General features: G+C 37.0%; 1 protein-coding gene across 3 annotated transcripts; it reads right to left on the reverse strand.

Moving 5' to 3' along the window:
• Nucleotides 1-27,044, reverse strand: KLHL28 (kelch like family member 28). Of its 3 annotated transcripts, XM_049899219.1 has the most exons (7): nt 26,912-27,044; nt 26,251-26,467; nt 26,025-26,137; nt 12,971-13,869; nt 4,925-5,371; nt 2,617-2,825; nt 1-1,716 (listed from the first exon to the last, which is right to left on the reverse strand). In XM_049899219.1, exons 3-7 carry the CDS (start codon nt 26,067-26,069, stop codon nt 1,553-1,555), a joined length of 1,764 nt encoding a protein of 587 aa, XP_049755176.1. In that variant the 5' UTR covers nt 26,070-26,137; nt 26,251-26,467; nt 26,912-27,044; the 3' UTR covers nt 1-1,552. The 3 variants fall into 3 exon arrangements, with proteins under 3 accessions (XP_049755176.1, XP_049755177.1, XP_049755179.1); XM_049899220.1 differs by lacking the exon at nt 26,251-26,467; XM_049899222.1 differs by lacking the exons at nt 26,025-26,137; nt 26,251-26,467 and having other exon boundaries at nt 2-1,716; nt 26,912-27,043.
• Nucleotides 27,045-27,085: the final 41 nt, after the last annotated feature.

Consider the following 27,085-nt stretch of genomic DNA (forward strand, 5'->3'; position numbering starts at 1 on the left):
ATGTACACTGGCTTTGCTCATACTACAAAGAGATATTGGGTAGGTTAAAAAAAAAAATCAAAGAAAAGAAAAGAAAATGACTAGAGTACCAAAAATACAAGTACCAACATCATAATAAAATGCACATTAATGTACTTAGACTAACAAACGTTTGCTAAAATAAAATAACCACTTCTTTTAAATAAGGTGTTGCTTGGCTACAGCAAACAATTTTGCTTTAAAATATTGTTTTTTAGTCAAAATAAAACCAAATTTAGAACCATTGCTCAAGTAAACATTGAGTTCCAGTTTTCCTCAATAATTATAAAATATTCAGTTACCTCAGAAATGTACAAAGTAATGCATAACTGCCTACAGTGCTTTATATTTAATGCATATATTTCTGTTTTCAAAAAGGATACGTAATATAGACCATAAGAAGAAAGAAAACCAAAAATGCATCTTTGAATCACTATTCAGGAACTATGAAAAGGGTATCATCGGCCTTTTAGATGATTTTTGGATGTTAACATTAGTGTAATCACTAGCATTTTTAATAATCACTAATGAAGCCAATAAAAGTGAAAAACACTATCAAAAGATGTCATGCGTATATCTCATACTGAACATCCAAAAAAAACATCGGTTCTAGCCTTGTTATAGATCCTATAGTTAGCACCATTTTTATATCTGAACACTTTGAAAAAGCAAAGACCTTGAAAAACTAAAATTATTATAAGGATATATGAAAAAAAATCAACATGCACTGAGACCGTTACTAAACATTTCTCAAATATTTACATCAACACTGAGAAGCCTGCTGTAGTGCCAAAGAAAAAACATGAAACAACGAATATGATTAACTCTTTCTATCCATGCTTATCATAGCATAGATGCATAACTAAATTCATCCAGCACTAACCTACCCATATTAAAAAAGGCATAAAGAGTAAATATCTGACTTCTTAAAAGAGGTCCCCAAAAGCATTTGTCTTGCAAACTTATTACTATTCCTAGTCCTAAACCCATTTAGCAAGAAGAGTAACCAGGTGACTCACGATGTTATTTACAACCCTTAAAAGTACCAAAAGAAAAAGCAGCCCTTTGTTTAAAAAAATGTGAAGCATACGAATTTATATCCAACACATACAGTATCGGCACTCTGTCCAATCATTCAAAACACTCAAGCATCTAAGCATCTTTCATTCTAGTAAATCACGGTGCAAATCAGAGGAGGGAGAGAGCTGAAGTTTAAAGAAACAAAAAAAGCAGCAAAGTTTTCTCCACATATACAAATATAAGCATCAACTACTATATCCCAGTCTCAGGGAAAAAAAAGTGAACAATCCAACTGGCAAGGTCTTTCTTTTTTTTTTTTTTTTCTGATTGTTGATTTACTGTGTCATCAAGAGCAACCACAGCTACCTGTCAAATCAAAGTACCCAACAAATTTTGAGTCTTCATGTCACTTCAAGTTACAGAAAGCAATGCAGCTTTTGGGTCTCTGAAAACTGGTCATCTTTTCATGCAGCCCAAGTTTCACCACCATACTACTTCCACAAATTCACGCTTGTCAAAGTGCAGTCAATCCAAAGTTACAGCGACAGTATATCATGCCAGCTGAATCCAGCCATACATCTGAGATAGGGTCATATTTCTGCACGGTGTTGAGATAGGATGACCCGGAGTGACCACCGACTACATAAAGGTAGTTATCAATTACTGCAGCACCAACTCCTAGGAAAGGTGGAAAAAAAGAGGTAAGAAACATTAAGCATGAAATAAGCATCCTCTCACTGAAAATAAAACGAACTTACATGTTAATGTTTTCTCAAAATGTTTTACACTTCAATAACCTGTAATTAACTATAAAGCAATAGGCAATAGGTATTCACTGGGGGTGGAGAGAGCTCACAGTAAGAGTAAGAGCTCAAGTTTCCCTTCACCTCTGTCCCTCCCTCCAACAGAGGGAAGTACTATTAAGGCTGCAGTCTTGTGTCTTTACAGATGCTTTCTTATCAATTTATATTTTTTCCAGAAATCATTCATTTTATCAGGTTTTCAAGTGTATTGAAATATTTCAAATTGATATTAAACTACATAATTTATGCTTTTAAAAACTCCACTTTATATATTATCACATGTAGCAAAGCTACTCAAGATTTTCAAGTTGTTTTCATAGCTGTCCTTCTAAAGAATAGCACAGAAACTAATTACAGTAAACACTAGTTTATTGCAACTATACCCCTTGGGAAGGAGAGAACATTTGAAAGGGAACATATGGACTGCTCATAAACAATTAAAAAACAAAACAGAAGTGGAACAATCCAATGTTTAGTGTAACACATAAAAACATCTATAATATGAGGGGGAAAAAATTTTTTTTTTTTATAAGATACACTATTATCAGCATTTCCCAAAATGTGTTCTCCGAGTTTGAGAAACAACATGCACATTGGCTTATTAAAATCACAGTAAATAAATCTATATTGTTTTACCTAATCTAGCTGTCTCTCAAGCTTATCACAAGAAGTTTTTTTCCCCCCTCGGATAAGTATATGTTCTTACTGTTATATTCCAAGACCGTCATTCTAAGAAAGTACTGTGTTGTATGTTTAGAAAATAATAAGTTATTACCTGTTCTGGGTTCTTTCATCGGTCTACACACAGTCCACTGATTTTGATGAGGGTCATATCTTTCAATGCTTGACAGATGCGAGACGCCATTATGTCCACCCACCACAAAAATAAAGCCTAGCATGACACCCACGCCAAAGTGAATCCTTTTATCTGCCATGGATGCAACCATCTCCCAGGAGTCCTTACTTGGATCATAACGCTCCACACTGCAGATATTCACAAAAGAAAGAATTAATTCACAGTTCCTTTGTGCCACTTCTCCTACTAAAGTGTATCTGTTAGAGAATTTAAAAACCTGAAAAATACCATAGTTTTAAAGGTCCAAATAAATAGACATTACACAAGAGTAGTCTGTCCCAAATGTTTAGATTTTGTTGATGAGATTGCAGGGATAAAAGCTTTCCCTGTGGAAAGGGTACAGTAATAACCATACGTTATTCCATTACACTGCACAAGCAGCAAGGTATATTAAGGTCACAGAACTCGGAGTCAGTGACTTCAGTTCAAGTACTAATGCTACATAGCTGGAGCTGAACGAACCTTTACCCTGCTACTTTGGAGCTGTATAATCCTGGATAAGTCATTTCCTCTCATCTGTAAAAAGAGGGCCAGTACAATCTCAAAGGATTCTTGTAGGAATAAAACCAAATGAGTAAGCATGTGAAAGTACTTTGAAAACCATAAATTGAATACAGGTGCTTTCTAAGGAGACTAAGGATCTACACAGCTAAGGAAAAGGGAAGGTGAAGAGGAGAAGATTTTTTTTTCTTACAAGAAGATTCATGTTGGTTTATTGCAAAGCAACTCCTGCAGAGTCTATGATAAAAACCAGCTAATTATAATCTCAAAGTGATTCATTAGAAGAATTCAGGGATTTAGGTCAGGTGTGCATTCCAGAGAATCCCTGGTTATTTCCAAGCTGCATTATGGAAATCCAAATCAAATCAGAAACTCTAAAAAAGCTTCCCTAGAAAATTCTGGAAGCCCTTTAGGAGTACTACGCTTAGCCCTAAAACCAAAAAAAAAAAAAAAACCAAACCCAGTGCCATTGAGTCGATTCCAACTCATAGCAACCCTATAGGGCAGAGTAGAACTGCCCCCTAGAGTTTCCAAGGAGCACCTGGCGGATCTGAACTGCCTACCCTTTGTTTAGCAACTGTAGCACTTAACCACTACGCCACCAGGGTTTCCCTAAAGGGGCACAAAAGCAAACTTGTAGAGTTTCTTCTGGACTTGACCTAGCTTCCTGAAAAAGCCTTAAGCATTTGAGAGGCTGTACTATCATTCTGGAGCCCAGAATAGAGACTAGATAACAGAATGTTTCTGAAAGGCCACTGGGATAAAAACCATTAGGCCTAAATCACTGGAGGAGAAGAGTTGGTAAGCTGTGCAAGACATAAACATCAAGAACATTATCTCAAAACTAAAATATTTAACCTTTTATCTTATAAATTTCTGCCAGCAGCTTTTCAAATAGAAATGCATGCCTGGGCCCCAAATACTCTTCCTTCAGACTAACAGGGCAATAAATAAAGGAGATAGTTTAGCTCAAAAAGAAATAAAAATTTACAGATGAAAATGTTACGCCATTACATTCTCAGTCTGTTAGCAAGCTACAAGACAGTCTTTCATTAAAATGGTCACAATCAATAAAACACATACCACTCTAATTACTATTAGAGAGAAAATCTTTGGAATATTCATTTTCAACAAAGGTTCAGGATTATGATTTTACATATAAGCACTTTATTATTTTATTTTTTCATACGTATTTTCCCTTATTCAGAGTATACCCAGAATACAGAAATCTCAAATTCAGCCTCTAGCAAAACTCAGACATACACAATGATTACAGAATAAGAATCCAGAAAGGAAGATTTAAATAAGGCTTTAAATTTATGGTGAATTATAATATCATGTAGGCATACAGGAATTACATTTTTCCATTTCCTTATTCTATTAGACAATATAATAAAAGACTATCTACTTGCCACCCAAAAGTCATAGTTGTCTAACTTCCTATTACTTTCAGGTTTCTGAATTTTAAAATCTAGTCCATTTACAATGAATGAATGAATATAAGAGTTAAGAAGGATTCATTTCTTAAGTTGTATTAAATTCCCAAGTAAAACAATTACAATGATACCCATGGAGCAGATTAAATTTCCCAAATGCCTATGAATGTTACTTAAGCATTTAAAAAAGGAAGCTCATAAATACACATAGTTTAAAATTCCGAAATCACCGTTAATGCTACTTAAAAAAAATCTACATGTTGATACAATGTGATTATTTAGTTAAATACCTGTTCATGTGGGCAGGACCATACCCACCAATAGCATATATCATTCCATCCAATACAGCTGCTGCAAAACAACTTCTTGTTGTAGTCATCGGTGCCACAGGTTGCCATTTTCTTATTTTGGGAATATACTTCTCTACAGATTGTAAATAAGATTGTCCATCATAACCACCTAAAGCATAAAGTTCTCCTGCAAGTACTACCACTCCAAGAGTACTTCGGCTCTCATTCATTCTCTCTAAAGAAGTCCAGGTATTTGTATCAGGATTCCAGCATTCTACTGAATTTTCATGTTTTCTGATAGTGATGCCAGGACGCAAAACATTAGTTTCAATACCACCTATAACATACACTTTTTGGTCTAAAACACAAATTCCAAATTCATGGCGAGGAATGTTTAGGGGCGCCAAACCAATCCAAGAGTCATTTTGAGGAAAATACATCTCCACACTAAAGAATAAGGAGAAAAAATTAAATTTTAAAAACCAAAATGGCCCGTAAGAAAATAAAAATTAATCTTATTAGTAATTAGATATATGAAAATTAAAACCACAATAAACCATTACACACCTTCCATACTAGCAAAAATGTAAAGTCAGATAATAACAATAGTTGGCAAGTATGTGGAGCAAGGAATGCATATTCTGTTGATGAGACTGTAAACTGTTGAAATTATTCTGGAAAACAAGTTTATGTTATCTAATAAATTTAAAGATCCACACATGCTGTAACCCAGCAATTTCATTCCTATGTATCTACTCTACTGAATGTATATTACAGTTAGTTTTGCATCAGGACAAATACACAGAAATGTTCAAAGCAGCACAACACAATCACCCATCAAATGAATGATAAATAAGGTAGAGTATATGTGCCCTGTGACTGAGCAACTCCACTCCTAGATACGTACCCAAGACAAATGTGTATATATACGTACAAGGATGTTCACGGAGGCATTATTTGTAATTGCTAAAAACTGGAAGCAATTCAAATGCCCGTCAACAGCAGAATGGATAAACTGTGGCATATCATACAAAAGAATGCTATATAGCAAAATGAACAAACATAGCTACATGCAACAAGGATCAATCTTTCACATATAGCATTGAAGGTAAGAAGCAAAATTCAAAAGAATATATTTTGTATAATTTCACTTATACCAAGTTCAAAACAGATAAAACCAATCTTTGGGTTTGAGATGAAGATAGTAGTTACCTTTGGAAAAGACTACAAGGGAGCTTAAGGGTGACTTCTGGGTGCTGGTCAAGTTTTGTTTCTTGAACTGGTTTATAACGTTCACTTTATGATAATTCACTGAGCTGTACACTTGGGATTTGTGCTCATTTCTGTATGTGTGTAACTCTTCAGATTAACTTATAAAATTTTCATTGTAGAAAGAAAAATTGTACTGACATATACTAGATACCATAGATAAAGGAAAGTAAATGAACTACATCTTCATGTGATCTCACTGATGAATTTCGCAAATTTCCTGTTTAGCAAGAAAACACATCTCTGAATAATATATATAGTATTACTGCATTTACATTCAACATGTGTAGACTCTAACAATTTACTGGCACACATATAATGTGGCAAAACTATAAAAAGCGATTACATTAAAAAACTTCTGGGGAGGGAAAGAGATGGCATCAAGAAGGGGCACATGGGAACTTTAAAGGTCATCGTTAATATTCTATTTCTTAAGCTAGTTGATAGAGACTTGGCTACTTATTCTTTATACTCTGCATATATATTACACACGGTCTTTTCCATGTAAATGTATTTCATTATAAGAAATATTTGGGGAAAATATGGCCAATGTCCCCAAACTCAATAATGCAATAGTATAAAAATGTATATTCTCCATCCAATATTATCAAAGCACATTCCTTCATTTGTTATTTATTCAAATGTTTATTCAAAAGTTACTGAACACGTATTACAGTCAGTTTTGTTCTAACGTTTGTTCTGGAAACATGAATTTGTTGCAATGAGATTGATATATCAGGAAACAATTAGATTTAACACGGGCAGTTTCAGTGAGGTGGTGGGGCAAATCTTGACTGGTTTAAGACAGAATGGGGGTTGAACAAGTGAAAACAATGGGTTTAAATAACTTTTCCAAAGATTTTTACTATATAAAGTACAATAGACATGAGGAGGTAGCTATCTATAAAGTGGAGCAGAGAGACACCATGGGGCCCAGAGAAGATCAGTTTAATCTGGAAGCTTAAACCAGAATATGTTTATACGCTGATGGCAGTGATGGAGTCCAGAGAGCGGAGTTGATGCTGTATGAGAGAAGGGATAGCTGTAAGAGCAAAGTCCCTGAGTAGTGGAGAAGGCATGGAATCTAGTGAGCAAGTTGGGAACTTCAGGGGTTGACCTTAGATACATACAGGCTCAGCTCATTCATGTTCACTCAAGAGGGAAGGCAGAGTATGTGCACAGATGCAGGTACCTGGATAGGCTTAGTGATGGGAGATGAGGCAGTTCTCCTCTGGTTGCTTCTATTTTCTCAGCAGACTAAGAGACAAGGTCATCAGCTGAGGTGTAGAAGCTGAGGGGAATGAGTTTTCAAGAGAGCAGAAGGTGGGAAACAGTCCTAGAAAGTTAAAGGGTAAACTGATTAAGAAAAATGTAGAGGGACTGCTGAAGAGTGCTCAGGACCCCAAGTGAGACCAGATAGGACAGAGATGTCTGCTTCTTTAGCCACATTCTACTACTTGGGTACAGCCCTGGCATAAATGAAGAGTTGAATTTAACTAGATGAATATGATGGGAGAGATAAAAGGATAAGGGTGCAACCAATGTCACAAAACAATATGTCTACTAACTGTTCAGTGAGAAGCTAGTCTGTTCTATAAACCTTCATCTAATGTATAATAATAAAAGGATAAGGGACCCAAGAGTGTATTCAAAGGTACGATAACAGTGATACTTCTAGAATTTAAGCTGGGTAAGGAGTGCAGGTGAGGACATATGAGGGTTGGTAAGCAGTCAGTTCTGCTGAGTACAGGGCCAAAAGATTAAAAGTCTTGAAGGAACGAAGAATTGTTAGAGCAGGTATACTAGAATAAATATGGTAGCAAGAAAGGAGGTAGTGGTCAGAGAATGGAACATCTGAGACCAAGATTCTGAATCCACTGAAATTACTGGTAATGACAAAGTCAAGGGTATGAATGTGGAATAGGTGCCTAAGGTGAGGCAGAAAAGACGCCTAGAAGTGACATCAAGGAGGAGAGGATCAATAAAAGGTCTATGTGGATGTTGAAATCACCAAGAACAATGGCTGATGTACAATGCTAAGAGAAAGTGAGCCAGCTATAAAATCTTCAGTAAGCAGAATAACAAAAGGGACAGCAGATGATGGCAACAAGGAGAGGCAGCAAGTGATACAGCATGATGGCAAATGCTTGAAATGAGAGAAAGAAAAAAAAATTTTGAAAAAGTGATTAAGAGGAGCGAAAAAAACCTACTTAACCTCTAGGACCTGTGATAAATAAAATGGGGGGGGGACACTTTCTAGCATCACCCATATTTCATTAGAACAAGAGGGTGAATAGGGATTTTTCTTATGAGTTCCAGAGGACATGGCAGAAAGACCTGAGGAGACAAAAAAAAAAAAATGTTAAGAAATTAAGTCAAATCAGATGATATACAGGACCATATGATAAGAGTCCAGGTTATGATGATGGATTAACTAGAAGTCATATATTTATGGAGATGATTTAGGTAAACAGAGATACAAGATATAAAGGCATTAATTCTTACGATCTTTTGGAGGCAAGTGGGTCATCTGTTCTAATGAGAGCTTTTTTCCTGGAATTAGGCACATGGTTTATAGCCCTGAGGTGAACGAGGTTATGATGCCACAGGTGTAAAGGTTATTGTTGTTAGCTGCTGTCAAGTCAATTCCAACTCATGGCAATCTCATGTGTGCTCCATAGGGTTTTCCAGGCTATGACCTTTTGGAAGCAGACCACCAAGGCACCTCTGGGTGGGTTCAAACTGTCAACCTTTTGGCTAGTAGTTGAGCACTTAACCATTTGTGCCACCCAGGAACTCCAGTTTAAAGGTACATTTAACATATTTGCACAATTATACAAAATGCTTTCAATGTACTGCCACCCTTATAACTCCTTTTTTGTGTAAGTAGAAACTGGTCTGTTCTCAGGGTTTCCCTACTTTCCTTAAGCCACCTATCCCCACTTCCCTCTCTAGAAGACATCCTCTCCTTCTTAAAGGCAAAAACTGAGGCCGTGAACAAGACCTATCTTAAATTCCTGCTTCCATTCCTCCCTCCATGTGTAAACCTATCTTCATATTCCCGTCTCAGGGCATGGAGTCCCTCTTCCTCCTATTCAAAACCTTCACCTTTGCTTTTGATACCATCCCTTTTTCTTTCGCTAAGATCTTGCTCTATCAATGACCATTTCACCATCCGTCTTTACGGGCATCTGATTATAAATATACTCATGCCACTTCCTTCAAGAACAAAATAAAACCAAACTAAACCTCCTTTACCTCTCTTTTCTCTTCTCAGCCAAAACTGTTAAAAGGAAAATCTTCATTCACAGTCTCTTCATCCTTCCTTTTTATTCACTTCTCAACCTGCTGTAATCTATCTTCAGCCTCCCCACTCTGGTGAAATTACTCTACCAAAGGTCATTAATGATCTCCAAATTCCAAATCTAATAGCTACGTTTCCATCCTTATCTCTCTGGACCTTTTCATTGCACTTTGCTGATCACACTTCGTCCTTCTTGACACACTTCAATTCCTTGGCTTTCATGACATTATTCTCTCTTGGTTCTCCTACCTCTAAAATCATTCCTGCTGCCCTCATCTTGAATATTATTGCTCCCCAAAGTTTCACTCATGAATCAATCCTTTTCTGTTTCTCTATGTTCTTACTCTGACAGGAAGGAAGGACATTTAAATGAGCTAAGAAGTTTATAGAACACTTCATGGTTTTAATTTATAACTCTAAATTATACTATATGCTGATGACTTGCAAATTTCCAGTCCTGATCTCTTCTTTTGAGCTTTGAACTCATATCCAGGTAGCAAGCAACAGGATATCCTTTACTTGAATATTTTATATCCACTTCAAACTCCTTATACCCAAAACTAAACACATTATCTTCTCACTTAAAATGGCTCTTTCTCCCATATTCTCTCTCGTTAATGGTATAACCATCAACCTAATCATCTAAATAAAAAATCTGACTCATCTTGATTCTTCCCCCTCCCTCAGAACTTGCCCCACCCCCCATGCTATACCCATTCAAACACCAAATCCTGTCAATTTACTCTCTTACTTTTCTTAAGTCCCATTTTCTATCTTTACTACTTCTCTAGTTCAGGATCTCATAATTTCTTGCCTGGACTTTTGCAATAACCTCTTATCTAATCACTATGATGCTAATCCTGGCCCCTTCTTGCTCCATAATGCAGCCAGTATGATCTAATAACCACATCTCATCATTTTACACTCCACTACCCTCCTTAAAATAGTTTTGCAACCACATAATAAAAACCTTCTCTTTCGCAGGGCATATAATACCTTTTATGACTTGGCCCATACTTTATACACAGGAATATCAAATAGCTTTTAGTTTCTTAAACCCCCATACTGTATCATTCTACTGTGGTTTTGCCCATTTCCTATGACCTTTCCATCTTTCATTGTTTGGCTCTTCCTTAGCTTTCAACATTCAGCTTGAACGTTATCTTCTCCACAATATCTTCCCTAAATTCTCCCAAACCCACTGCCGTCGGGTCAATTCCGACTCATAGCAACCATACAGGACAGAGCAGAATTGCCCCATAGGGTTTCCAAGAATCAGCTGGTGGATCTGAACTGCCGACCTTTTGGTTAGTAGCCGAACGCTTAACCACTGTGCCATCCAGGCTCCCTAAATCCCCCAGATAGGGTAAATGCTCTTCTTAATACTTCTAAAGAATTATCTTTGTCACTATATAACACTATGTATTATAATGATCCATTAAACATTTCTCTCCTTTACTAAATTATGAACTTGTTGAAAGGTCCAATATTTAGCTTACTGTGTCTGATACACAGGTGTTCAGTATTTTTTGTAGAATTAAACTGAATGATCATTCAGGTTGGTTCGAATTTTTCCACGGTTATGAACAATGTTGCAATGAACATCTTTGTGCAAATTATATTTTTAATTTTTTTCTTATAATAGATTGTAAGAAGATTAAACCCATTGCCATCGAGTTGATCCTGACTCATGGCAACCATATAAAACAGAGCAGAACTGCCCCATAGGGTTTCCAAGGAGCAGCTGGTGGATTTGAACTGCCAGCTTTTGGTTAGCAGCCGAGCTCTTAACCACTGCGCCACCAGGGCTCCAGCAAGATGTACAATTAATGGATCTAAAGAAATAAACAGTTCTTGTAACTCTCCAATTATTTATGTTTGTTATTTTTCATACTTGAGAAATCAAGAAGCAACTGCTCAAGAATGTTTACAATGTAAACTCGTATTTAGAACTTTTTTATCATGACATTTGACTAATATGCCAATAATCAATGCCTTTAAGAATGAGAGTTCAACAATCACTTCATGTAGCCACCTTAACTAACGTTTTACCTATTGCTCAATCTCAACAAAAGTAGTTTTATACTACAATTAAAATGTATAGTCAGACTTTTAAAAAGTTGCCACTGATAAGACATCAGTAAGTTTCCTACACTGGAGTAAGAGGAAGGCAATCTACTAAATTTTTGCAGATGGTCATAAAGAAGTCTACCAAAAACCAAAACCAAACCCAGAGCCGTCGAGTCGATTCCAACTCATAGCGACTCTATAGGACAGAGTAGAACTGCCCCATAGAGTTTCCAAGGAGCACCTGGTGGATTCGAACTGCTGACCCTTTGGTTAAGCAGCCGAAGCACTTAACCACTACGCCACCAGGGTTTCCAAAGAAGTCTACAGTATCAGATAAATACATCAAACAAACTAAAGCAGTCTGATGCAAGGGGAAAGCAAAGCTATATTTCCAATGTATAAAAGTTACTTACATAATGCTCTAAATCAGAGACTGACAAACTATGGCTGTGGACCAAATTCAGCCTACCATCTAGTTTTATAAATAAAGTTTTATTGGAACACAGCCACATTCATTCATTTATGTATTTTCTGTGGCTACTCCTCACTACAATGGCAGAGTAGAACAGTTACTTATAACAGAAACCATATGGCCCACAAAGTATAAAATGTTCACGATCTGGCCCCTTTAGAAAAAGTTTAACAACTCCTGATCTAAGTTATTAGAAAATAAAGCAATATACCAGTGTCCCAAAAAATATTTAGAGTTGGAAAAAAAAAAAAAAAGAAACCACATAAAGTCAATGATTTATATGTTTATCTTCTTTTTTCTCATTTCTTTAGTGATACTTCTAAATAACTGTTTTCATTCAAACCCATTCTTGTCCCCAGTCTACCCACATGACCGGTTCCTAGCTTTCCTTTATTAACATCTTCTGATATAGCTGGTCAATAACAAATCTTCTCTAACTTGGTCTGAGTCAAAGATATAAATGATTTCCCACAAAGAAAGGGGGGAAAAGACCTAAAATGGAAAAAAAGCTAGTGAGTAAGAAGATAGATAAAGAGGTGTGTGCGTGTTGGGGGGAGAAGGTTTAATGATTAAGAGTTTTTGAGAGAATGGACGACAGTATAATCAAAACAACCAGATAAGTGTTTTAGGTAGAGAAAAGCCTAATTTCCCTCTTTTTTTTTTTTTTTTTTCTCCTCTGTTCTCTACCTAAAACACTTATCTGGTTGTTTCAATCATACGGTCATCCATTCTCTCAAAAAAAATATGCAAAATTATCACATTTAAAAAGGATAAAACCACACAACTCCAAGGCTATAATCAATGGCACCGAACTGTACATATAGAAAACAGCTGAACTGGTGTACATTTTGCTGGACGTATTTGTGACAACAAATTAAAAAAAAGCATAAAACCTATCAGCATTGATCCTTTTCAAAAGCCTTCTATTTACCTATCCAAACACGTAAACAGTCCAGATTTTCCTCCTGCTGCACAAAGTACTTTGGGAGCACAGCGAGGTCGTGTCATCAAGACTGTCTGATGAGAGAGTCTATGTTCAGGCATAAAGTGGTATTTTAGGGCTTCATTCAAAAGATGTTTACAGGTACGATCATCACGAATAAGATGATTTGCTTCATATAGTCTAGTGAGAAATTTAACACTCAGCAATGGTAATCGCACACTGTTAAGTAGCTGTGCTAAGTATTTCTGGCGTTCTTGTACATCATACTTAATCCAAGACTCTAGTGCATAAAAAACAGTCTCTTCGGTAGCTACATTCAAACAGTCATTGGAAACAATTTCATCCAAATCAGCATGGGTTAGCTCAAAAAACTCTTCAGTCTGGCAAACAGCTTCAAAATTCTGGCATATGTACTTAGTGGCTGCCAAATAAAGGTCATGACAACCATACGTCTCTGCAAAACGAGAAATTCCAATACAGTTACCAGGATCAAGTTGGCTTTCAAGAAATGCACAACATTCTTTCAGGACAAGTTTTATCTGGAGTAGGTTTGCTGCTGGAAGGAGAGATTCAACGGTGTCCTGAGAAATAAAGACAGTCCCTGTATAGGCATATTCCACAATGGCCTGGAGAGCAGTTTCATCAATGCACTGAAACTCAACTTCACTGTTCTCTTTTTCAGAAAGGTTTCCAGTGAACATGGCTTTGAAATATGGGCTGATGCTGGCAAGTACCACTTTGTGAGCATAAATTTTAACATCACCTACTCGAAGAATGATGTCACAGAGTTCATGATGTTGGCGAAGAAGATTCAAGCCCTGTAGAAGTTGCTCAGAATGTAAGTGGGTTAAGTTAGCAAGCATGTAGGTCGGGGATGTGTGGTCCATCTACAAAAGAAAGAAAGAAAAAAAAAAAAGCCATGGACAGTTATTTCAAAATAATCTTGCCAATATGATTTTTTTTTTTTTTTGCAAATTGTGCAAAATAGATCAGATTTGTTGTTTGTCTGCCTGTTCGTTGGTTTTAAAACCCCTTATACTAAATATTAAAACAGAGGCTTTTAGAGTTAGAAGGGAATTTAACAATCATATAATTCAACTCCTTTATTACAGACACTAGGAATCGAGGCCCAAAATTTTACATTATTTGCCCAAAACTACATAGGCATCATGATAATAGACTTTTGGATGAGAACTCCACGAACTCTTCCATTGTTTTCCTTCGTTAAATTCAAGTCTGAGCTATCAGTGAAATAAAACACAAGTAAGAAAATGAAAAAAAAAAAAAAACTCAAAATTAACTTTGAAACAATCCTAGCTATTTAGCTGTTTTCTCAATATCAATGCCTGCCAACCTAATCAACAGATGCTTTAATCTGAAACAAATTTCATAATATTAACACAAATACTTAAAACCAAAAGTCAGTAATTGCTTCGATAAAGGGTACTGAAAATTAACAAGGTACTATTACTGTCAATTCAACAACAAAAAGTTCTTGTGAACATAATAGGATGTTCCATAGCGATGGCAAAAAGGCTCACTTTCTGACCCGTACCACGTCTACTGAACTCTCCATCTACTTACTAATTTGTGAGTCTGGAATACAAAAAAGAATAAAAATAGGAAAGAAGATAAGGGATGAGACAGTAAAATGGAACAGTGAATAAGCAGTAAGGTCTGTGGTAGGCTGAATAATGGTCCCCAAAAGGTATCCACATCCTAATCCCTGGAACCTGTGAATATTACTTTATATGACAAAAAAGACTTTGCAGATGTGATTAAATCAGGGCTTTAAACCAGTTTATTCCGGTTTGAACGCCTGCTGAGAAATTTACATTTCTAACAAGTTCCCAGCTAACGCTAACAATTCCACCCCAGATGTACTGAATCACAATCTACATCTTAACACGATCCCTCTCTAAGTCCTCTAGTGCTGCTATAACAGAAATACCACAAGTGGAGGGCTTTAACAGACAGAAATTTATGCTCTCACAGTCTGGGAGGCTACAAGTCCAAATTCAGAGCACCAGCTCCAGGGGAAGGCTTTCTCTCTGTTGGCTCTGAGAGAAGGTCTTTGTCATCAAAGGGGACCTAGGAGTTTCTCAGGACAGGGACCCCAGGTCCAAAGGATGCATTCCACTTCCAGCTCTTCTTTCTTGGTGGTAGGTCCCTTCTCTCTTTTATCTCAAAAGAGACTGACTCAAGATACAACCTAATCCTGTAAACTGTGTCCTGCCTCATTAACGTAACTGCCTCTAATCCTGCCTCATTAACATCATAGATGTTAGGATTTACAACAGATAGGATAATTACATCAGACCACAAAATAGAAGACAACCACACAACACTGGGAATCATGGCCTAGCCAAGTTGACAAACATTTCTGGGGAACACAATTCAATCCATAACAATCCCCACTGTTAATCTATTCTCTTAATATTATCTGGGGATCTTGTTAAATTGTAGGTCCTGATTTAGTACATCTGGGGATTTATTAGAAAGGTAAATTTCTCAGCAGGGGTTCAAACCAGAATCAACCAGTTCAAAGCCCTGGATTAAATAAAGGATTCTGAGATAGGCAGATTACCCTGGATTATCCAAGTGGGCCTTAAATGCAATGACATGTATCCTCATGAGAGGGAAGCAGGAAGATATGACACACACACAAGAGAAGGCAATGTGACCATGGTGACGCACATTGGAGTGATACAGCCGCAAACACAGGAATGCTGGTACCTACCAGAAGCTCAAAGAGGTAAAAAACAAATTCTCCCCTAGAGAGAGGGAGGGAGTGCGGCCCTGCCAACATATTAATTTTAGCCCAGTGATACTGATTTTGGACTTCTGGACTCCAGGACTGTGAGAGAACAAATTTGTTGTTTTAAGCCACCGAGTCTGTAGTAATCTGTTATAGCAGCCATAAGAAACTAATACAGGGATCTTTCAGAATGGAGCTTAGCAGCTGCTTAGAATAGACAAAAGAAACATAAGACTTGAACACAATAATGCACTGTTTCTCCCTTTCTCACCCACACCTCAAACACAAGTTATGGGGATAACAAAAGATTTGCTTCCTATCTTAAAAGTGTTATCAAATAATTCAAACATTCTGAACACTATTAAATAATATAAATATTGGTAGCACTGGGAGAGCCTGCCACTTTATTCCTGTGCATTTTTAAGTGAAAATATTTGAATATTAAAAAGTTTATCTTTACGGCCTCATCATTTCACACTTGTTTCGCATTAAATTTTAAGACAATTATACATCAGCCTGAGACCAGAAGAACTGTGGCACCTGGCTACAACTAATGATGGCCCTGACAGGGAACACAACAGAGAATCCCGGACGGAGCAGGAGAGAGGTGGGACGCAGACCTCAAATTCTCATAAAAAGACCAGACTTAATGGTCTGACTGAAATTGGAAGGACCCCAGAGGTCATGGTCCCTGGACCTTCTGTTAGCCCAAGACTGTGACCATTCCCAAAGCCAGCTCTTCAGACAGGGATTGGACTGGACTATAAGATGGAAAATTATACTGGTGAGGAGTCAGCTTCTTGGCTCAAGTAGACACATGGGACCACGTGGGCAGCTCCTGTCTGGAGGAGAGATGAGCAGCAGAGGGGGACAGGAGCCGGCTGAATGGACACGGAAATACACGGCGGAGAGAAGGATTATGCTCTCACTAGGGGGAGATCAACTAGGAGTGCGTAGCAAGGTGTGTATAAGATTTGGTAAGAGAGACTGACTTGATTTGTAAACTTTCACTTAAAGCATAATTTAAAAAATTTTTTTAAGTCAGTTAACAAATTACGTTAACATGGCAACCTTTCAGCTGATATCACCAACCTCCACTTCTGATCTCTCCAAATAATCCTACACATGTCTATCAGAATAATTCTCAAGTATTACTTTAATTATGGTATAAACATGTCCCAAGAAACTTCTCCCTGATGGAGCAGAACAGTGGGATACAGACCTCAAATTCTCATAAAAAGACCAGGCTTAATGGTCTGAGACTAGAAGGGCCCCAGAGGTCATGGTCCCCAGACCTTCTGTTAGCCCAAGACTGGAACCATTTCCAAAGCCAACTCTTCAGACAGGAATTGGACTGGAATATAAGAGAGAAAATGATACTGGTGGAGAGTGAGCTTCTTGGCTCAAGTAGACACATGACACTATGTAGGCGGCTCCTGTCTGGAGGGGAGATGAGAAGGTAGAGGAGGACAGGAGCTGGTTGGATGGACACAGGGAATACAGAGTGGAGAGGAGTGTGCTGTTTCATTAAGGGGAGAGCAACTAGCAGTACATACTAAGGTGTACATAAATTTTTGTATGAGAGACTGACTTGATTTGTAAACTTTCATTTAAAGCATAATAAAAAAAAAAAACTTCTGTATCTTTCAGAATGTACTTTCTTCCTACTAAATACTGGTCGGTCAGTCACAAAATGACAATTATTATATGAACTCACTTATATAAAAAGACAAATTCATAGAGACAAGTTTATTAGTGATTACTGGGATGAGAGGGAGGGAGAAAAGGATAGGTTTAACAGTAATGGAAAAATTGCATTAAGAGTAGTGCTGCACATCCATTATTGTAATTGCTATCAGCAAGCCATACATCTATAAAAAACTGAACTGGTAAAAGTTGTGTAATAGATATATTTACAACAACAACGACAAAAGAGTAGTTGGTGAGGCTGCTTATGTACAACCAAAAACCTCATGGGATTTGGTTCCTTGGTGTCATGGATTGAATTGTGTCCCTCAAAAACATGTGTCAACTTGGTTAGGCCATGATTCTCGGTATTGTATGACTGTCCACCATTTTGCCATTTGATGAGATTTTCCTATGTGTTATAAATTCTGTCACTGTGATGTAATAAGATGGATTAGTGGCAGTTACAGATTAGATAGTGTATTAAGCCGATCTTTTTGAGATATAAGAGAGAAACGAGCAGAGAGACAGGTGGACCCCATACCACCAAGAAAGCAGTGCCAGGAACAGAGCGCATCCTTGGACCTGAGGTTCCTGCGCTGAGATACTCCCAAACCATGGGAAGACTGATTGATGACAAGGACCTCCCTCCAGAGTTGAGAGAGAGAGAGAGCCTTCCCCTGGAGCTGACACCCTGAACTTGGACTTTTAGCCTACTAGACTGTGAGAGAATCAATTTCTCTTTGTTAAAGCCACCCAATTTTGGTATTTGTTACAGCAGCACTAGGTAACCAAGACACTTGGTTTGGAGGTTTAGGGTCAGGGTTTCACAGGACATTCCAGTTGATTGGCTTAAAAATATGTTTAGTGCTTCTGTTCTACCTCCTAGTCCATTGCACAGTGCCTGGGGTCTTAAAAGCTTGCAGTTGGCCATTTAAGGCACAACAATTGGTCTCTGTTTGCCTGCAGCAACAGAAAAAGGACGGTTGGGAATAGAATATGGAATGTGGCTAATTGACTCCATGAATAACTGCCGCCTTTCCCATTAGTGCAGAAAAACTGGATGATGCACAGCTATCATTACTGAACATTTTGATCAAAGATTCTTTAGAAGAATACTGTCCACAAGGTGGAAAATGCAGAACAGAATTTCAAATTCTCATGGACTCTAGACTTTCTAGACAACGGGTTAGATAAACCCCTGAAACTATTACCCTGAGATAATCTTTAAAATTTAAACCAAAAATATCCCCTGAAGTCTTCTTAAAACCAAACAAGAGTTTAGCTTAACTAGTAAAAAATGTCTGCCTTGAGCATTATGCTCTTTTAAGAACTATCTATATCAGATCGAAGTGACATCAGCAATTCAAAAGACTAAATAAGAACCTTAGGGAGCAGTGAGTTTATGTTAATGGGGGAGGAACAATCCAGAAAACCACGGTGAGAATGGCTGCACAACTTGAAGAATGTAATCAATATCAACGAATTGTACATGTAGAAACAGTTGAACTGGGGTATGTTTTGCTGTGTATATTCTTAATAATAACAAAAATTAAAAAATAAAAGTGGAGAATACAAATATACATACATATCCACTTTCATTTTTAAAAATGTAAATACTAAACAATGATTTTTTTAAGTTACCTACATGAGGAGAGGGAAGACAGTAGAGGGGGAGACAGGCATCTTTGAATATGCTATTTTATAGACTTGATCATGGAACCAGGAAAATATTTTTACATAATTATAAAACAAAATTAAATATTAAAACCTAACCATTAGAAATTCAGAAATGAAAGAAAACAAACAAAATATGTACCTAGTTGGTAGCCTAATCACAAAAAAAGGAACTATTCCAAAAAACTTTAAAATAGTAATTTTATCCTTAGTGGGATATATCCTTAAAAAAAAAAATTCTTAAACTGTTTTTAGTAATCCTAACGTTGGTGAAGATATTTTTATTTGTATTCTGAGATTCTTGTGTGTATATTGTGGAATAAAGCAAATGAGGGATTAGTAGGTGTTATTCTCCTTCTATCATTCCCAGGGTCATTGTGATCTGGAATTCTCAGTATGGGAGGGAGGAGATAAAGATGTAAGACTGAGACCTTAAATATAAGTCTTTTAGTCCTGAATTTGAAGAGAGAGTATCAGAACGTATGTGTGTATCTGTGTGTGTGTGTGTGTTTTAAGATAAAATAAATTATACTTCCTACCTCTGTCTAATGAAAAGGCAAAGAAACTATGACTAACCCAGTAGCAAAGATTACCCCTAGCACCCACGTGTCGTCCCTAAATACCAGTTCCCTCAAAGGGAACAGAACTCCTTGGATAAACTGCTGACTCCAGTGCTGGGGCAAAAAGCATTGAAATAAATCTAGAATTGTAACATCTTAGGTAGTAACGAATCTATCAATGACTACTAAGGTTATATCAAAAGAACCCAGAAGCCAAATTAAAGATTTTGCTTCTATGTGATACATGAATGATACTGTTTGATGATTTCCACATTTCACTGGATCACCTTTCTTTGGAATGAGCACGAATACAGATCTCTTCCAGTCAGATGGTCTGGCGGCTAGCTGTCTTCTAAATTCTTGGCACAGATGAACGAGTACTTCCAAATTGCATCTGTTTGTTGAAGCATCTCAACTGGTATTCCATCACTTCCTGGAGCTATGATTCAGAATCAACTCCATGACAATGTGTTTTTTTTTTTTTTCTTTTTTCCACCAGTGCCTTCAGTGCAGCTTGTACTTCCTTCAGTACCATCATTTCTTGATCTTATGCTACCTCCTGAAATGGTTAAACGTCGACAAATTCTTCCTGGTACATTGACTCTGCGTGTCCTTTCCATCTTCTTTTGATGCTTCCTGCGTCATTCAAGTTTTGACCATTAGAAGTCTTCAATATTGCAACTGAAGGCTTGAATTTTTCCTTCAGTTATTTCAGCTTGAAAAATGCCAAGCATGTTCTTCCCTCCTGGTTTTCTAGTTCCAGGTCTCTGCAGATATCATTATAATACTTTACCTTGTAAATCTTCAAGTTGCTCCCTGAAATCTTCTGTTCAACTCTTTTACTTCCTCATTTTTCCATTTGCTTTAGCTATTCTGTGCTCAAGAGCAAGTTTTGGAGTCTCTTCTGACATCGATTTTGGTTTTTTCTTTCTTTCCTGTCTTTATAATAACCTTTTGCTTTCTTCATGTATGCTGTCTTTGATGTCATCATACAACTCTTTCGGTCTTTGGTCGTTAGTGTTCAGTGCATCAAAGCTGTTTTTGAGATGGTCTCTAAATTCAGGCAGGAAATATCCAAGGCCATATTTTGACTCTCACGGACTTGTTTTTTCTTCAGCTTCAGCTTGAACTTGCATAAGGCTCATAAAACAACCTGTGATACACAGTGGACACAACCTTGCTTGCTGAAAGTGAGGAGGATTTGAAGCACTCTACTGATGAAGATCAAACACTACAGTCTTCGATATGGATTACGCCTCAACATAAAGAAAACAAAAATCCTCACAACTGCACCAATAAGCAACATCATGATAAATGGAGAAAAGGTTGAAGTTGTCTAGAATTTTATTTTACCTGGATCCACAATCAACTCCCTGGAAGCAGTAGTCAAGAAATCAAACATATTGCACCGGGCAAATCTGCCGAAGATCACTTTCAAGTCTCAAAAAGCAAAGCAAAGATGTCACTTTGACGACTTATGTGCCCCTGACTCAAGCCACAGTATTTTCAATCACCTCATATGCATGTGAAAGCTGAACAATGAAGAAGTAAGGCTGAAGAAGCATTTCAATCATGGTGTTGGCAAAGAATACTGAACATACCATGGACGGCCAGAAGAATGAACAAATCTGTCTTGGAAGAAGTAGAGCCAGAAAGCTCCTTAGAAGCGAGGATGGCGAGACTTTGTGTCATGTGCTTTGGATATGTTACCAGCAGGGACCAATCCCTCGGGAAGGTTACCAGGCTTGGTAAAGTAGATGGTCAGTGAAAAAGGGATGGATTAACACAGTGTTCCAATAAGGAACTCAGACAACAACGACTGTGAGGATGGCACAGGACCAGGCAATATTTCAATGTTATACACAGGGTTGCTATGAGTCAAAGCCAACTTATACACCTTAAAGCATGTGTATTCTTGCACCTCACCACCACTTAAACATGAATCCAGTCAAGCCTCTAGATCCAATAAAATTCACAAGAAACACACAGAACAGAAAAAGCCTGCTAAACTAGATCAAAGATATATGTTATCAGCAAAAAAAAAAAAATCCTGACTGTGAGAAATTTTATGGAACAAATAACCCAATTCTTCAACAAATAAACTGCAAGAAATAAGACAGAACCTATAGATTAGACTTAAAAGATGTTATCAGTCATGCAACGTGTAAAACCACACCCACATACACATACATTCCCCCCCCCGAACATGTAGGAGATAGCTGGAAATTTGTATGCTGACTGGAAAATTGATTATATTAACTAATTACTGTTATTTTTGTGCTGAATAATGGTACCGTACTTGTGGTTTTAAGAGTTTTTATCTTTCGGGAATACTAAAATATTTATAGATGAAATGATATGTTAGGGACTTCCTTCAAGATAATACGACATGGGGGAAAAGGTGAGGATTAGATGTACATGGGGAGTCATCATATTATTCTACTTTTGCATGTTTTTGAAATTTTACATAGTAAAAAGTTTAAAAAAGAAAAAGACTGTGTAAAGTGCTGAACTTGACATAAGACAAATCAAGAATCTAAATTCAGAAAGTTTAAAGGAATTAAAAAAGATAAATAGTTACAATGAGTAAAAGGACTAGCATTTGAGTTTTTTAATCTTACAGAGCAATGTTCTCTAAACATTACATTCAAAAAGTCACAAAGCCAAAGAGTACTGAGCTGCTTAAAATACCTGTAGAACAAATTTGTAACTGTTGCCACTTCTGAAGTAAAGAGCATCTAGAATAAGTCTGTTCCACTGCCACAATGTGCCAGATACTGTTCTGAACTTTTCCCCTGTATTAACTCCTTTCATCCTCAGTGTACACCATGAGATAAGCACAGTTGTTATTGTTTCTATTTTACATGAAGATACCAAAGGCGCAATGCAGTTAAGCCCAAGGCAAGATTTAAATTCTGGCAGTCTGTCTCCAGAGTTCTTAAAAACTATGCTTTACTACCTCACTGTTAAACAAGCCCATAGTTTATTAACCTTACTAAAATTTAGACCCACGAAACTAAAAAGGTTCAGATTAGAAACCCAACATGATAGATTAGATATTACATACAATGCATATTATATATACACTATGTATTTCAGATAAAAAAATACATTAGAGTTTTAAACGAAATAAAGAGGGATCTATAGAATAAGCACTCCTTTTGGTTATTTATATAATACCAGGTTTGATTCTCCTTCCCCCACATCCCTGTAACATTTTTTTCTTGTTTCTAATTTTGGTACCATAAAACAAATGCTTAGGAACACTCTAAATTCAGGTAACTGGATTAGTTAATACTGAATAAAAAGTATACATCTGCAAAGTTTTTAAAAATATTGTACTTTACTTATATTTTTATTGCTTAAATATATACAACATAAAGATACTGTGAGATGAAATTAAAATAAAATTTTCCATAGTCTACAGAAACTTCACAGCTTTAGATTCTGAAACCAAGCAAATAAAGGTCAAGCTGTGAGTTAGTAGCTACTTAATTGACACCTAAGCTACAAAGCAGTGGTGCTGAAATCAGCTGGGAAGCAATTATCTGCTGCTACGTAAATACAGATCATAATGAGAGCAAATAAATGGAGAGAAATGAGGATTACTTTAAAAAAAAAAAAAATCCAAACGCACATACACTTTTCTTTTAAACCTGTGACTTATAAAGTCTGGAAAATATTTTATCACATCTGCTCTGTTAAGTCTCTTTCCCAGAGTTCAACTTTTCTCGCAGAAGAACTCAACTAATGATGGTATATAATTTTATTAGTGAGTCTACAGAACAAGTTAGCATATTTCTCTTTTCTCTAAGATTGACTTACTACAGCTGAAGAAACAAAAGTAAAATTAGAAACCTGTCATAACATGAATCATTACTCAAACAGATTCAGAAATAACACAGAAGTCCCCAAAGCTGTTACTACAGCCAGAGAAAGCACTATTGCATAATTAACCCGTTAAAGTGGTTGCAATGGATGTGAAATTCTATCAATTTATTCAGATGAGTGCTTAAAATGAAACAGAAATTAATTTTTGTTTAAAATTACAGTTTTGACTCAGGGCAGAAATTTATAATGGCTTTGGAATATAAACCTAAGTAGATGAAAATAATCAGTAATACACATAAAAAAAAAAACTAATATGCATGTGTGTGTGTGTATGTGTGTGTATGCTCATTAACTTCTGAATCTTCTTATTAAAGTTTTGACTCTAACAAGAAATTAAAAAGGTTCAGGTAGACGCACAGGAAGTGCATGTGTACATAATAAAAGACAAATAATTAACAATGCAAAAATCTAAATTTTATCTTCTGGTTTCAAAACTTTCCCAGAACTCCAGGCCAAGTAGCTAAATAGACTAATTTGAGTTCTACTTTCTTCCTCTGCCCAATTACTCCCAATGGAAAGGCCCATAAAATGTGCCACAAGATAAATGTCAAAGGTGTAACCTCAAATCAAAAACTTGTGAGAAATTAAGTGAGTTAATATTCATTAGATGCCTAGCACAGCATCTGGCATACTCAATAAATGGCAGTATCAGTTTTTAATTATCTGCTAATATTTATAGCACCTTTCATTTGGTAACTTTTCTATACAATAACCTCTCAAACTATACAAAATTCATAACATTTCACAGAATTCACACCAATTTAAATACTCCTGGATGTCTGTAAAATTTGAGTAAGGACACATAAAATTATAGTGGTTAATCCAACTAATTATACTAATTAATGACTGTGAAAATAAAACTGTTTTTAAGAAATTGTTTACCCTCTATATTCAGCTCAAAAAAAAAAAATGTGGTACACAAACATTCCTGTAACTTATTAATTCAACTGTTTAAATTATTAAACTTTTTAATTTCTTTTACCTGGAGCTCTAAATTCAGGTAACTGGATTAGTTAACACTGAATAAAAAGTACACATCTGAAAAGTTTTTAAAAGGTAATAGTATTGTACTTCACTTCTTATCATATCCTTGTTGCATAAATATATACAATATAAAGATACTCTTACCTCCCCTTCCAAGTTTCAGAAGTATACTTTGGATCCACTATTCTGGAATTTGATTAAAAAAAAAAAAAAACTTTTACCCTATCTACATCTATGAGATACAAGTGGATATATATGGAGCCCTGGTGGCGTGGTGGTTAAGAGCTCGGGCTGCTAACCAAAAGGCTGGTGGTTCAAATGTACCAACTGCTCCTGGGAAATCCGAAAGGGCAGCTCTACTCTGTCATACTGGGTCTCTAGGAGTCAGAATCGACTCGATGGCACACAACATCAATAATCAAAATATAAAATGTTTTTCTAGTCAACACACAAAAGGTCCGTAGAATTTAAAGACAAAAAAAAAAGCCTTATAGTAGAAATAACAGACTTGTTACTAAATAAGCCCAAAAGATAATTACGTAGTAAAATATGTGATGCTGACGAGGTCCCATTTCTAAAATATTCACCATGGAGAACTAATGCATCTTCCAAGTCTTCATCAAAGAGATTAAATTGTTATTGCTAATGTATGATGATGTACAGCAAAATGAAGACTCATTTCGCTCTGTTTCATGGAAAAGAACATTACAGCTGGTTGATATATTTACTCAGGTACCTTAAAAAGTATTCTCTATACAAAGAAGGGGTAATTTTTAAGCTTCTACCATAAACTTGATGAAATATCACTCAAGGCTTTCCAAGTTCCTTTTCTTTAATTCCATGCTTACCACACAACTTTCTACTCATTAACTTGGTTTTGCAAATTCTTGGATACCAGAAAGAGTTCACTGGATTTTTAACCTGAAAATTCTGTTCACTGGAAAGGGTTATCTGCTATTCCAACATAAATTGTCATTCTAACGTATACGTAATTCCCTTGTTCGTTTAGTCTGAATTGGTTCCTGAACTCTGAGCACACACGAATGTAAGTATAAATGTGAGCTTTTTAGATCGGAAATATGAGAACCAGGAACTCCTCACTGACAACTGCCACAAACATCTCTTGGTCTTCACTTCCCCCTTTCCAGCCTGCCCTAAAAATGAAATGGTTTACTGAAATATGCTACCCAAATCAAATGTAGGCAGATTTATTTAAACACGAAAATGACTAACTAAAAACAAAATAACAGGGAAATTTAAACCAAAACATGAGAATGCATGTTTACACAAGTTTCATTTACGTTAATACTCTATTCTCCCCTCTCCTCCTCTCCCCCGCAAAAAAGCCTACGATATTCAAATTGTGCTTTAAAGGCAACATCCAAAAATTATTTTTGAACTTTCATCAGCCAGGAACATTATGAAATGGTTTGGCATACATGACTCAATGATGTCAAGACATAAAAAAAATATTTAAGAGGCATACCATCTGGTACAGAGCAGGATAGGAACACTTGCACCCAAAGCGCATAAATTTTGTACTTCAAATGGTAACTCGAACTTTTTCCACTGTGTCATTCAAAAGTAATTATGTTATTCCTGCAAAAAAAACAAAAACAAAAACTCTCTTCCACACTCCAAAGAACTCAGCTTCACAGCAGACACTCCAGCGTTTCAGTTTCATATACGAAAGAAAACAAAGAAATGGCTACCATCAGCCCTAAATCCATAGGGCAGAATTCTCTGCGGACCATGATGCCAAGAACTTCATCCGCAACTGAAAGTGCCCTTGCAATCTCCGTCTCCAGGAGACTGAAAGGCTGGAAAGACGCGCAAGGATCCTGCAGGGAGGCTGGCACGGCGGAGGGAACGAGGGAGGGGTACGCGGCAAGGGGCCAGCCTCACAGAGTAACTGCATTGGCAAGAAGACTGAGAACATAAAAGAGAGAGGCGGTTAGCTATAGGAAAAATAGTTTTTTTTCTTTTTTCCACACTATTTACGTTTCAAAAACAACTTGAAGTGGTAGAAGGGGAAAAAGTGACAGAAAACCATTGAGTAAGGGAAGCAGAATGGGGGGGGAAGGGGCAGAGTAACGGCCCAACGTATCTGGATTTGACAAACAGTACGCAAGCTACGAACTTGGCCTTGGTCCGGACCTATGTCCCGATAAGGGGACGGCAGGGGGAAAGGACCGCACTTAGTCCGGGTTCCAGAGAACGCGTTCACAAGGTAACGAGCACCGCACCAAGAAGATGTCGCCTCTCTCCCTGTTTGCTCCCGTTCATCCCTTTACCTCTTACTCTAGCTCCACCGGCACTCCTGGCAAAACTCTGCCACGCCTGCGCCGCAGGAGGACAACAAAAGGAAAATACCTGAGTCTCAGGAATCAAGCCGGCGACAGAAAGAGGAGGAGCCGTGGAAAACAGGAGCCCAGCACAAGCTCCACTTGCCTCTGGTCAAACCCCAACTCTTACGGGTGGGGCGGGGAACTTCCGCCCCGAGGAAGGGGAGCGTCACTTCCGTCTACTGGCTTCAGTACTCCACCC

This window comes from Elephas maximus, chromosome 10 (assembly GCF_024166365.1).
Source record: "Elephas maximus indicus isolate mEleMax1 chromosome 10, mEleMax1 primary haplotype, whole genome shotgun sequence".
NCBI lineage: Eukaryota > Metazoa > Chordata > Mammalia > Proboscidea > Elephantidae > Elephas > Elephas maximus.